We start from the raw sequence: 15075 nt of genomic DNA, 5'->3' as shown, positions 1-15075 counted from the left end.
TTCGTTCTGTCCTACTACTACTACTGACTACTCTCACTCTCACTGCCTTTATCTTGGTCTCTCATATGCTACTGCCTCATTCATTCCTTCCTTCTGCTGCTGCCTCATCTCACCCTCTCTCTCTCTCTCTCTCTCTCTCTGTCTCTCTTTCTCTTTCTGATTGCCACTGTCATAGACTCTGCCTCTCATTATCACGGGCTTTCGGCCAATTCGCATTTAGGAGGATGACGGATCAAACCCTTGTCCGGCCATTCTGATTTAGATTTTCCGTGATTTCCCGAAATCATTTCAGGCAAATGCCAGGACGGTTCCTTTGAAAGGGCACGCCCGATTTCCTTCCCCATCCCTCCCTAATCCGAGCCTGTGCTCTGTCTCTAATGACCTCTTTGTCGACGGGATGTTAAACACTCTCTACCACTTCCTCTTTCTCCTTCTCTTTATTCCACTTCCACTGTCATTGTCTCCTCCTCTCTCAGCATAAAAAAGTACAAATATGTTTGCATGGCAAAATTTTTAAAGGTGCTGAGCAAGGTAGAATGAGGCAGCTGGTACCCCACTTTTCAGTCAGTCTTCTAAACAGGAGTATACTTGCCTTTTTTGTGCTTCGATAGGAGCATTTTTGCATTGGTTCCTTTCTTTTCCCTAACATAGCAGGGCATATCACTCATATGAAAAGAACTTTCAGTCAGTAACATTTTCATAGTTCACATATGTGAAATTGAAGTACAGTAGAGTCTAGATGGTTTGAGGTGAACGAGACCGGAACCAGCTCGAACTATCGAAAACTCGGACTATCGAAATTTAAATGGGAAAAAGAAGTATTATGATATTGTACGTAAAACAGCTCAAAATATGAACTTTATTAAAATAAAAGTATTTACACATGCATTGGCATTGGCAGAATAACAATAATTATTTATTTAGACAAGTAATAGTGAAGTGTCTTTTGTTTGGCGAAGCTGCAACGTTTCCTCGTGGCAGTGTCACGCCACCGTCTCAGGAGCAGTAGGTCAGTTGGTGTCGCCTCAGGCTGTTGTTGCACGTAGCATACGGCGGCCTCGAGAGCAGCGTAGCCGTCGGTGTGGCTCATCAGCGGTGCAGCCTCTGCCTCGTCACTCACACACTGCCACGGAATGTTAACCGTGTCAATTATAGAAGAGTCTGTCACTTCCAAGTGTTCGTCCGCATTTAACCACTCATCCACTTCCACCTCTTCTGCCTCTTCACACCCTGGCAATCTTCTGGTTGATCGTCCTCATCTGCTGAATCTTCAGTTTCTGTGTCTGGTATACTTTCCTGTAGAATTTTCCTCCATGACTTAGAAATTGTGTCTGACTTTATTTCGCTCCAAGATTCGCTAATCCAGTACACGACGTCCTTCAAAGTCGCTTTCTTCAAAGCTCCTACAATGCTTTCGTTGTCTTCGGAATGCTGGATTGACTGTAGCAATCGCCATCGATACTTTTTTTTAGACATTCCAGAACACCCTGATCCATGGGCTGAATGAGACAGGTAACGTTTGGTGGGAAAAACAAGGTGCGGATACCGTCGCACTGCAGTTCTCCTGCACTTGGATGTGAGAACGCATTATCCATGAGCAAAATTGCTTTTGATGGCAGTCCCCTTTCTTTTAAAAAATTCTTGCAGTCAGATACAAATGAGTTAAAAAAACCAGTTCTTGAAGATTTCCTGATTCATCCAGGCATTATTCTGATGTGTGTAGACAACCGGAAGAGCTACATCTACATCTACATTTATACTCCGCAAGCCACCCAACGGTGTGTGGCGGAGGCCACTTTACGTGCCACTGTCATTACCTCCCTTTTCTATTCCAGTCGCGTATGGTTCACGGGAAGAACGACTGTCTGAAAGCCTCCGTGCGCGCTCGAATCTCTCTAATTTTACATTCGTGATCTCCTCGGGAGGTATAAGTAGGGGGAAGCTATATATTCGATACCTCATCCAGAAACGCACCCTCTCGAAACCTGGACAGCAAGCTACACCGCGATGCAGAGCGCCTCTCTTGCAGAGTCTGCCACTTGAGTTTGCTAAACATCTCCGTTACGCTATCACAGTTACCAAATAACCCTGTGACGAAACACGCCGCTCTTCTTTGGATCTTCTCTATCTCCTCCGTCAACCCGATCTGATACGGATCCCACACTGATGAGCAATACTCAAGTATAGGTCGAACGAGTGTTTTGTAAGCCAGCTCCTTTGTTGATGGACTACATTTTCTAAGGACTCTCCCAATGAATCTCAACCTGGTACCCGCCTTACCAACAATTAATTTTATATGATCATTCCACTTCAAATCGTTCCGCATGCATACTCCCAGATATTTTACAGAAGTCACTGCTACCAGTGTTTGTTCCGCTATCATATAATCATACAGTAAAGGATCCTTCTTACTATGTATTCGCAATACATTACATTTGTCTATGTTAAGGGTCAGTTGCCACTCCCTGCACCAAGTGCCTATCCGCTGCAGATCTTCCTGCATTTCGCTACAATTTTCTAATGCTGCAACTTCTCTGTATACTACAGCATCATGAAAAGCTGCACGGAACTTCCGACACTATCTACTAGGTCATTTATATATATTGTGAAAAGCAATGGTCCCATAACACTCCCCTGTGGCACGCCAGAAGTTACTTTAATGTCTGTAGACGTCTCTCCTTTGATGACAACATGCTGTGTTCTGTTTGCTAAAAACTCTTCAATGCAGCCACACAGCTGGCCTGATATTCCGTAGGCTCTTACTTTGTTTATCAGGCGACAGTGCGGAACTGTATCGAACGCCTTCCGGAAGTCAAGGAAAATAGCATCTACCTGGGAGCCTGTATCTAATATTTTCTGGGTCTCATGAACAAATAAAGCGAGTTGGGTCTCACACGATAGCTGTTTCCGTAATCCATGTTGATTCCTACAGGGTAGATTCTGGGTTTCCAAAAATGACGTGATACTCGAGCAAAAAAACATGTTCTAGAATTCTACAACAGATCGACGTCAGAGATACAGGTCTATAGTTTTGCGCATCTGCTCGACGACCCTTCTTGAAGACTGGGACTACCTGTGCTCTTTTCCAATCATTTGGAACCTTCCTTTCCTCTAGAGACTTGCAGTACACGGCTGTTAGAAGGGGGGCAAGTTCTTTCGCGTACTGTGTGTAGAATCGAATTGGTATCCAGTCAGGTCCAGTGGAGTTTCCTCTGTTGAGTGATTCCAGTTGCTTTTCTATTCCTTGGACACTTATTTCGATGTCAGCCATTTTTTAGTTTGTGTGAGGATTTAGAGAAGGAAATGCAGTGCGGTCTTCCTCTGTGAAACAGCTTTGGAAAAAGGTGTTTAGTATTTCAGCTTTACATGTGTCTTACTGATTTAACGTAAGACCAGAACTTCCTAGGATTTTCTGTCAAGTCAGTTCATAGAATTTTACTTTCGAATTCACTGAACGCTTCACGCATAGCCCTCCTTACGCTAACTTTGACATCATTTAGCTTCTGTTTGTCTGAGAGGTTTTGGCTGCGTTTAAACTTGGAGTGAAGCTCTCTTTGCTCTCGCAGTAGTTTCCTAACTTTGTTGTTGAACCACAGTGGGTTTTTTCCGTCACTCACAGTTTTACTCGGCACATACCTATCTAAAACGCATTTTACAATTGCCTTGAACTTTTTCCATAAACACTCAACATTGTCAGTGTCAGAACAGAAATTTTCATTTTGATCTGTTAGGTAGTCTGAAATCTGCCTTCTATTACTCTTGCTAAACAGATAAACCTTCCTCCCTTTTTTTATTTTCCTATTAACTTCCATATTCAGGGATGCTGCAACGGCCTTATGATCACTGATTTCCTGTTCTGCACTCACAGAGTCGAAAAGTTCGGGTCTGTTTGTTATCAGTAGGTCCAAGATGTTATCTCCACGAGTCGGTTCTCTGTTTAATTGCTCGAGGTAATTTTCGGATAGTGCACTCAGTATAATGTCACTCGATGCTCTGTCCCTACCACCCATCCTAAACATCTGAGTGTCCCAGTCTATATCTGGTAAATTGAAATCTCCACCTAAGACTATAACATGCTGAGAAAATTTATGTGAATGATGTGTTCCCAGAACCTTCCCGATTATAACACACACACTTTACAGCATGTTTTTCTGCACTATATCACTTTATAAATTACATTTTCACCTTGTACTGCATTTGATGGGAACAAGTAAAGTAACTTTGAATATCTGTATCTCGGCAATGGATAAAGTTACCAAGAAAATTTTCAAGGTTGTTCAAGATTAAACTCTTAGGAATATAATATAAAAATTACACCTGTTTGCTGTCTGTAACCATCTTGGAATCTGTGACTCTATTTTGGTATGAAAAAATGTTAAAAAAACAAACTGTTTTGGTCTTTTCTAAGGAACTGCCCCTTATGGCCCACCATTACCACATCTAATACAAAAAAAAAAAAAACCAACTAATGTGCTCCATTTGCCTATGCAGGATGAAGTGTGTAATACTTCGACCCTGTGATGTAGGATAGTGACACTAAGACAATCCTTGTGTTGTGTATACAAATGGGCTCGCTCAAGTCGAAGGGCTGTCTGAAACACTTGACCCTATCATCAATAGAACACAAGGTATGAACCCCGGAAGAATTCTGCTTTTATGCACGGCATTTGAGAACACGTTAGGTAATGCCTGATGTCACATGCGTGCTGATTTCATAATACTCACAGATAGCATACGTGGCTGTAATATGTAAATTACTTAATTTCATCAAGAAATTTGTACATTATCATGTACTCAAAAGTTGTTGTGTTTATGGATATCCTCTACAGTCAAAAAGCTCTGACATTACTGCACCAATAGGGTTTGAAGTGTGCCAGCTGACACCTCTGACTAAATTATTGCTTCTTTGCTTGCATGATGATGTGAAACTGAGTACACAATTTTTGTAAGTCTTTAGCCCATCTGTAATCTAGATATGATCAGAAACACATGTGACAGCAAATAAATTGTGTTTGGCAATAAGTAGTTGCCACTAGTAAGTGAGGGTTCAGATACTGTCCTTTTATTGTTCCTATTTGGTGTTCATTGCTAAACTGCTTCACGGTCTATGTCCAACGCATCTTCACTGGACCTTGACCTAGATGCAAATCCTTGCTCCACTTTCCCACAGCAATACCTTCCTTCATTATGTCACAAATGCATCTCGACTTTTCTTCATGTCCCAGATGCAATTCTCACTGTCTGTCCTAACCCGTAATGTCTGGGATGCTCTTTTCCCTTTGATTAGAACTTCCACTGCTCTCCACCTAGCCATTATAGTAATTTGTGATGCCACACACTGTCAATTACTGAAATTTATGTCTCAAAACAATAGGCCGATTTAAATTAAAAGGCATCATTAGGTGTGTGTACATGCACCAAACATATCGATATGAAACATCACATAGTTAGCTAAATTCTCATTACTTACATGATAAGTTTAATATTTAAATTTTTCACAGATGGGATCAGTGACCTTAATTTTTACAAAAATGATCCTATAAATACATGTAATGCCTGATTCTGTATTTACTCTCCATTCATTTGGTGCTAGAACGATTTTATCATCTTGCACAGTTTGCTGCTTTATCAGTAAGTTAACACAAACATGACTGAACATATGCACAAGTATAGGAAAAGTAAAGGATGGGTAATACAGGTAAAATGGCTCGCAAACTGCGTACTGTGACGTCTTGTTGTTGTTTTGTTGTTTGTCGTTGTGGTCTTCAGTCCAAAGACTTGTTACATGCAGCTATCCGTACTTCTCTAACCTGTGCAAGCCTCCTAATCCCTGAATGACTACTGCAACCTACATCCTTTTAAATCTGCTTACTGTATTCATCTCTTAGTCTTCCTCTACAATTTTTACGCCTCGCCCCCCCCCCCTCCCCCACACTTCACTACGATACTAAATTGATAACCCCTTGATGTCTCATAATGTGTCCTATCAACTCCTTTCTTTTGATCAGGTTGTGCTACAAATTTCTTTTCTCCTTGGTTCTGTTCAGTACCTCCTCAGTAGTTACATGATCCAACCATCTAATCTTCAGCATTCCCCTGTAGCACCAAATTTCAAAAGTTGCTTCTTGTCTCAACTGCTTATCATCCATGTTTTAATTTCCGTACAAGGCTACACTGCAGACAAATCACTTTAGGAAAGAATATTCAACTATTAAAATGATATTATGTGTTAACAAATTTGTCCTTGTCAGACATGCTTTCCTTGCTATAGCCAGTCGGCATTACATATCCTGTCTACTGCAGCTGTCATCAGTTATTTTGCTGACAAAACAGCAGAAATCATGTACTACTTTAAATGTATCATTTCTTAATCTAATTTTCTCAGTATCACTTGATTTAATTTGACTGCATTCCAATACCCTTGTTTTACTTTTGTTGCTGTTCATCTTATATTCTCTTTTTGAAGTCACTGTCCTTTCTATTCAGCTATTCTTCCAAATCCTTTGTCATCTCTGAAGGAATTAAATCATTAAGAAATCTCGAAGTTTTTATCTCTTCTGCCTGATGTTAATAACACTTTCCAAATTTGTCCTCGGTTTTCTTCACAGCTAGCTCAGTGTACAGAGTGAATAACATCTGCGATAGACTACAACTCTGTCTCACTCCCTCCTTGACAACTGCTTCCCTTTCGTGTCCTTCAACTCTTATAACTGGTTTCTGTACAAGTTGAAGATATTCTTTCACTCCCTGTATTTTCTCCCTGCTGCCTTCAGAATTTCAAAGAGTGTAGTCCAGCCCACACTCTCTAAAGCTTTCTCTGATTTCTACAAATGCTGTGAATTTAGGTTTGTCTTTCCTTAACGTATCTTCAGGGATAAGTCATTGGGTCAGATTTGCCCTGCATATACCTACATTTTTCGAGAACTCAGACAGATTTTCCCCTATATCGAGCTCTACCAGCTTTTATACTCGTGTGTAAATAATTCATGCAGTATTTTGCAACCACAATTGGAATTATTACATTGTTCCTAAAGTTTGATGGTATTTCTCCTGTCTCATATACCTCACACAACAGGTGGAATGGTTTTGTCACAGCTGGCTCTCCCAAGGATTTCAAAAATTCAGAGAGTGTGTTGTCTATTCCAGATGCCTGTTTTGTAGTGTGACATTTCTGTGCTCTGTAAAAATCTTCTCGTAGTATCATATCCCCTGCGTCATCCTCATCTACTTCTGTAATATTGTCCTTGAATTTGTTTGCCATATGTTGTTGTTGTTGTTGTTGTTGTTGTGGTCTTCAGTCCTGAGACTGGTTTGATGCAGCTCTTCATGCTACTCTATCCTGTGCAAGCTTCTTCATCTCCCAGTACCTACTGCAGCCTGCATCCTTCTGAATCTGCTTAGTGTATTCATCTCTTGGTCTCCTTCTACAATTTTTACCCTCCACGCTGCCCTCTAATACTAAATTTGTGATCCCTTGATGCCTCAGAACATATGCTACTAACCGATCCCTTCTTCTAGTCAAGTTGTGCCACAAACTCCTCTTCTCCACAATTCTATTCAATACCTCCTCATTAGTTATGTGATCTTTAGCATTCTTCTGTAGCACCACATTTCGAAAGCTTCTATTCTCTACTCGTTTAAACTATTTATCGTCCACGTTTCACTTCCATACTTGGCTACACTCCATACAAATAATTTCAGAAACGACTTCCTGACACTTAAATCTATACTCAATGTTAACAAATTTCTCCTCTTCAGAAACGCTTTCGTTGCCATTGCCAGTCTACATTTTATATCCTCTCTACTTTGACCATTATCAGTTATTTTGCTCCCCAAATAGCAAAACTCCTTTACTACTTTAAGCGTCTCATTTCCTAATCTAATTCCCGCAGTATCACCCAGTTTAATTCAACTACATTCCATTATCCTAGTTTTGCTTTTGTTGATGTTCATCTTATATCCTCCTCTCAAAACACTGTCCATTCCGTTCAACTGCTCTGACAGAATTACAATGTCAGAACTGACCTATTGTGTAAAATGAAAATTGCATTACCGAAATAAACGAAAACCCATAAAGAACTGATCGCTACCCCAGACACCCGTAAAACTGTGGTCGATTTCCGAATCGTGACACGAAATACGCTTTTCTCGGGTCAGCCACCAGAACACGCTGTGTAAATTCCAGATTAGTGCGCCGAGCTAACCTTTCACTGTCGATAGGTGTCTGCCTCGGGAATCCGGAATGGTACACTTGACAGATCCGTTTGTAGTACAGTAATGTGAACTCCAGTGAATTAATACCTCCTCTGTTTGGCACAGCGGCGGCAACGGGAACTTCGTGCTGTCGACGAGCCTGGTGGGCTACACGCCGGTCAGTGGGGGCGTCGCGCCCATGTGCCTCGACGGCTACGGCTGCTTCTACAGCATCACGGCAAGCAGGTGAGCAGAGGAGCGACATGGTGTCTCTTGTGGGCTGCTGCGGCTGCAACCGCATTCGCACTGGTGGCTGCAGAGTGATTTCGTATCTGTGGCTCAACCTATTCGTAGTTCCCTTAATGTGTTACACACTGGCAATTACAAGGTCTGTTCAAAAAATTCTGGAACATTCATGATTTGCATCCATGGACATCTCTGCCCAAACTCTTTGTCTTTAAATATGTCTGCTTGTGTCTGTATATGTGTGGATGGATATGTGTGTGTGTGCGAGTGTATACCCGTCCTTTTTTCCGCCTAAGGTAAGTCATTCCGCTCCCGGGATTGGAATGACTCCTTACTCTCTCCCTTAAAACCCACATCCTTTCGTCTTTCCCTCCCCTTCCCTCTTTCCTGATGAGGCAACAGTTTGTTGCGAAAGCTTGAATTTTGTGTGTATGTTTGTGCTTGTTTGTGTGTCTGTCGACCTGCCAGCACTTTCATTTGGTAAGTCACATCATCTTTGTTTTTAGATATATATTTCCTACGTGGAATGTTAAATAATTTAGTTAGATGTGAATGTGTTGAGGTGAACTTCTTTAGCCAGAAATTTGCCATTTTATCTTTTCCAGAGGCTTTCCAATTGTGCGTAAAATTAATTGCTCGGGTGACTTCATGTTGCAAAATTATCACTTCAGGCATTTGTGGTATCACCTTGTATGTTTCTGTTTCTGCTTATATCCACCGTGTATGTCTGTTATGTTGTACCGGGTTTGACATATGTTGCTCCAGAAGTGTTCCATGTCTGTTATGTTTGGTGGATTGTCTATTTTAATGTGTGTGTTATCTATTGTCAGGTAAAATTTCTTTTGGTTTGTGTTGAATGTTTGGTTTTGTTTCCTTCTATTTTCACTTTTTTTGTATCTTCTAAGTCGTTTGGCCAACGCTTGTAATATCTGCTTCTTTTCATCTAAATGCTCTATCGCTTCTTGTTGTGAGATTTTACCTAACCTTTTTCGTTTTTTGTGTGATATTTCATTTCTTATAAATTGTGTTAGCTGTCCAATGTCTCTTCTCAGTTTTTCTATTCTGATCTGTAGCATTTGTTGCCATGCTGGTTTTGTGGGTTTCTTCTGTGTGTTGGTTTGTTCTGATCTCTGCCTAGTGTGTATATTTAGTGTAGTGAGTGCTCCTTTATAAACCAGTAGTTATAACTCTTCCATAGTTGTATTTTCATTTATTTTGTTGTGTATGATTGTGTTGATGGTTGTTATTGTTGTTTCGACTTGTGGGTTATTTGGTGGTCTATGCAAGAATGGTCTAATGTCTGTATTTGTGTCTTTGTATTCTATATATGTTACCGTGTTTACTCGAATCTAAGCCGCACCTGAAAAATGAGACTCGAAATCAAGGAAAGAAAATTTTCCCGAATCTAAGCCGCACCTGAAATTTGAGACTCGAAATTCAAGGGGAGAGAAAAGTTTTAGACCACACCTCCAAATTGAAACAAAGTTGGTCCATTGTAACATGAGACACAATTTAGATATAATGGATACAGCTTCAGTAGTTTGGTTCGAGTCGTAAGCTTAACAGTTAAGCTTTACCAGGTAGCCATTGCTTTTTCACGTGCATCGTCTGGTTTGAATCGATTGCTTATTTTGCTTTGATCTGTTAAGTGCCGTTTTCTTTGTTATAGGTGTTTACGTCACTCTAAGCTAAAAATGCATTACTGTACTGTGTCATGCATTGTTTGTCGCATTCTGATGATGAGTGTTTACGGCCTGTCGCCGCTTGCGGCATGGTTTGCTTTTGTGCCCGCTACCGCCGCTTACAATAAAAAAAAAAAATAGAGAGGAATTGTCTCATTAGTGAAACAATGGCAAGACACTGCTATTTGTTGTTACTTACACTACTGCTTTCTTTGATAATGAACAAGAAGAACCAAATAATAGACTGCGTATGATAGAAATTGTTCTGAATGAGGATTTAACGAAAATTTTTCTCCGTTTGAAAATCTTTGCAAACACCTCTTTAGTACATTACATTCTGCACAGAAATTAGTCATCTTAGATTCAAAAATCTAGTCAGTTGCTGTGCTTTATTTCTGACTGTATCACTATTCAGCATAAGAATAATATGAATATAAATATGACATGATATGTATATTCTTCCGCGTTTGCTGTTGTCTCACTCTAGTTTCGCAGTTTATTAGGCAGACAGGATTTAAATGAAATAGCAGCAAACATGAAAGCATACATGGTATAATGTTTACATTCCTATTATTCTTATGGTGAAGAGAATACTGCATGTGATTCACGATTCATAGAAGTTCCTATTAGCAACCATCTCTTGTCACAGGTAGGAAAAAATTCAGAACGTAGAGTTGGCCATATTGACATACATCCCAAACAGTCTTGCCAGTCGGATTTTTGTAGTAGATTTTTAGTTATGACCTCAAATGCAGAGAGTGTTGTTGTTGTTGTCTTCAGTCCGTAGGCTGGTTTGATACAGCTCTCCACGCTTTTCTATCCTGTGCAATGCAGAGTAGCAACACTTATAAAATAAGAATGAAAATAAATTAGAAATTAAACGCTGAAATTTAAAACACAATTTTATTAGGTTTGTAGTACATCTTATACGAAACGTTTAAATATCAGTCATGGTTCGGAATCACTATCACTCGATTCTTTGTTACCCATTTCTTCATAGAGAGCATCGTCCTCCGTACCATCTAGTGCATTGGATATCGAACATTTTTTAAATGCTTGTTGCACAGTCTGATTTGGAACACACTTCCATGCATCATAAATCCACTGGCACACTTGCGACAAACTTGCTCGTTTTACACGTCCTGTTGGTGTCAGTTGTCTGTCGCTTTTCGAAAGCCAGTCTGTGAACATGCGTTTAAGCTTGTCCTTAAATTGTTCAATTATTGAAACAGACGTCAAGTGGTTGTAGAATTGACGTCATCCCGCCAGGAATTAGTGCCAAGTCCGTTTTGCTTTCCTCTAATTTTCGTTTAACTGCAGGTGCTGTATGGCTTGCGTACATCTAATACCAACAGACAGCGTAAACAAAGCATTGCGCCAGGACGACGATTTTACACACACACACACACACACACACACACACACACACACACACACACACACACACACACACACACCCCTAACCCATTCCAACACCATGTCCTTCGAAAACCACCCAGTTTCGTTTGCTCGTACAATTACAGTTTTTGGAAACACTTCCTATTTCGGTAAAGTCTTTCGCTTGAAAACTATGAATGGGGGTAATTTATGTCCATCTGCTGTGCAAGCAAGCATGACGGACATCCGCTGTTTTTCACCCCCTGATATAAGAACACTTATGTCTTTCTTTCCTTTAGCGTCAACCGTATAATTTGACGGCATGTCAAAATATACGGGAGTTTGGTCAGCGTTTCCTATCTGACCGAGAAGGTATTGCTTTTCTGTGCGACGCCTAATTATGAAGCGCTGAAATTCCCCAAGTTTTTCTTCATAATTTTTCGGCAGCTTCTGTGCAACTGAATTTCGCCTCCGAAGTGAAAAACCCCAGCGCTTCATAAACAGATCAATCCAGCTGTGACTAGCCTTAAAATTTTCGATTTTTTGCTCTCTAACAATTTCATGTGCCTTAATTTTTAAAATTTTGGTGTTCACGGGCAGGAATTTCTGACGCTGTTCCTTAACAAATTCATTTAAAATCACTTCTGGTGCATGATATCGGCCACACTTTGGCCCACTAAATGCTTTCCTGATACTTGAACATTCAAATAATTTGTCTCTCTGTAGTCGCCATCGCCTGACGTTGCTCTCATCAACCCCGTATCGCAGACCTGCAGAACGATTAGAACTCCCCTCTTGAGTTTGGCACTATAATGAAAGCGTTTCATTATGGTTCACTAACACCAACAAGCACTTTACAAAATGCCACGAAGCAATAGGTGCGCTACGTGAAATCTTAATGGGCCCCAGCATATCAACTCGTGCAACAATCCTAAAGTCTTGTACATTGTTGGTATTTTTGTGTTAAGAAGTTTATTTTCCTTGCTACGAATATTTGAAAGGCCGCTACATTCGAAGATTAACAATACGAAATTTCTAATTACTTCGTTGGATAATGTATGAAAACGCAGTGGTCGAAACTCGGGGCAGAGAAAAATGCTCGTCTTCTACCTTTTTTAAAAAATTTATGTACTGATGCAGAGCTTTTGGCACCAGTATTTTTGTGCCAGCAAAGCGTGCCTGTGTAGCGCTACACAATTCGACAGCAGAAGTTAGTTGTGGCGGCACCTACCAACATTTTTCAGAACTTCCGCTTACTTTGCACTCGATTCTAAGCCGCAGGCGGATTTTTGGATTACAAAAACCGGAAAAAAAGTGCGGCTTAGATTCGAGTAAATATGGTAGCTGAAATTTTTCTTGTATATCTAACATGTGTGTCACTTCATGTTCTATTTGTGCTTGTTCTGGTGGCTGTCTTAAAATTTCGTTTTCCTCTGATTGTTTAATTGATGCGTGTTGTTCTTTGTTCGCCCTGGGATGTTTGAGTCCATTACTGTATTTTCTTCTTCTTCTTCTTCTGATTGCACATTATTTTGTTCCAGTATTTGTTGTACTTGTTGTTTGATGTTTTCTAATTCTGACTGGGGTATCCTGTTATTTTTGATTATTACGCGGATCTGATCAGCTAATCGTTGTTCTGTTAAAAATTTTAATTCTGGGGATCTGGTAATAAATTTTGTGTATACTTGTGATCTGTATCCAGTTGTTTTGGTTCCTAAGTTTGTTGCTTGGCAATAACAGAACATGAGGTGTCAGTTAACTTCATCTGACCATCTCATCCTCTGTCTTTGTTTTCCTTCTAGGGTGGTTGCAGGAAGCATATCCTGCAAAACACCTCTATTTGGATTTACATCATTTTCCAGTTGGCTAGCAGTGTCGTTACCATTGTGGGCGGGCATAGGGTTCAAGCGTCGTCCCCGACCGTGACAGCGCTTGTCCGAGGCTTCATTAGTTCTGTCCTGAACCAACTAATCACACTAAAAGGGGGGTTAGCCCTATTAGTGGTTTGTTATTTTCGTCGCCTTTTATTACTGGCAGAACATACCGAAGGCCTATTCTTTTTCCGGGCCTCCATGGGGTTTATTATTATTATTATTATTATTATTGCTAGTACCCCATTCCTTATCTTAAAAGATAGGTTAAGGAAAGGCAAATGTACATTTATAGCATTTATAAACTTAGAGAAAGCTTTTGACAATGTTGACTAGAATACTGTCTTTGAAATTCTAAAGATAGGGCTAAAATACACAGAGCTAGAGGCTATTTACATTTTGTAAAGAAATCAGACAGCATTTACAAGAGTCGAGGTGCATGAAAGGGAAGCAGTGTTTGAGAAGGGGGTGAGAGACAATTGCAGTTGATCCCTGATGTTCTTCGGTCTGTACTTTGATCGAGAAGTAAAGAAACAAAAGAAGAATTTGGAGAAGGGATTGAAGTTCAGGAAGAAGAAATAAAAACATTAAGGTTTGCCAATGACATAATTCCGTCACCGACAGCATAGGACTTGGGAGAGCAGTTGAATGGTATAGACGCTGTGTTGAAAGGAGCACATAAGACGAACATCACCAAAAGGAAGATAAGGATAATGGAATGTAGACAAATTAAATCAGGTGATGCTAAGGGAATTAGATTAGGAAATAAAGACACTTAAAGCCGGTCGGGGTGGCCAAGCGGTTCTTGGCACTACAGTCTGGAACCGTGTCACCGCTACGGTCGCAGGTTCGAATCCTGCCTCGGGCATGAATGTGTGTGATGTCCTTAGGTTAGTTAGGTTTAAGTAGTTCTAAGTTCTGGGGGACTGATGACCTCAGATGTTTAGTCCCATAGTGCTCAGAGCCATTTGATTTTTAAGACACTTAAAGTAGTAGATAGGTTTTGCTATTTGGGCAGCTAAATAACCGGTGATGGCCGAAGTAGAGATGATACAAAATGTAGACTAGCGATGGCAAAATTTGTTAACATCAAATATAGATTTAAGTTTTAGGAAATCTTTCCTGAAGGTATTTGTCTGAATTGTAGTTGTATATGGAAGTGAAAGATTTATCATAAACAGTTTAGACAAGAAGAGAATAGAAGCTTTTTAGATGCAATGCTACAGAACAATGCTGAAGGTTAAGACAGGTAGATCATGAAACTGATGAGGAAGTAATAAATGAAAAGCACCAGTTTGCTTTTGCTGTACAATATTACTTTTATTGTTAACCTGTTTTACTGAGTATTATCACCAAAGAAGTTAAAATGTTTGCAAACAGCATTGGAAGAGAAGTAACACGTCTAGACTGAAGTAGAAACAGACATAGCAACCAGGCTGGCTGAACATGAACGCAGCTGGAGGTTGCAGAATTTCAACTCTGCATTTGCTGTGCATGTACTGAATGAGGGTCACAACTACCAGCCAGTGTCCCGTGTACTTCACTTACCAAACAAAGGCCTAAAACTCAACCTACTGGAAGCCCTGCAAATTAACAAACATCTTGCTCACAGTCCGGATCGCATCCCAAATGACCAGAGACAGCTCAACACTTCCTCTCTCCTAAACTTCATATAATCATCTCTGTTGTTTATTACTTCCCACACT

At 40.3% G+C, this 15075-nt stretch overlaps 1 protein-coding gene across 2 annotated transcripts in view; it reads left to right on the top strand.

Moving 5' to 3' along the window:
• The window catches only part of LOC124553735 (peroxisomal carnitine O-octanoyltransferase), a 263361-nt gene that overhangs the window by 231240 nt on the left and 17046 nt on the right, over positions 1-15075 (top strand). For both annotated transcript variants that reach the window (XM_047127665.1, XM_047127666.1), the window contains exon 12: positions 8320-8439. In XM_047127665.1, the coding sequence (XP_046983621.1) occupies positions 8320-8439 (120 nt within the window). The remainder of the gene's footprint in view (positions 1-8319; positions 8440-15075) is intronic.

This window comes from Schistocerca americana, chromosome 11 (assembly GCF_021461395.2).
Source record: "Schistocerca americana isolate TAMUIC-IGC-003095 chromosome 11, iqSchAmer2.1, whole genome shotgun sequence".
Taxonomy (NCBI): domain Eukaryota; kingdom Metazoa; phylum Arthropoda; class Insecta; order Orthoptera; family Acrididae; genus Schistocerca; species Schistocerca americana.
Note: the sequence above shows the minus strand (reverse complement) of the source record. Positions and strands in the feature narration are given on the sequence as shown.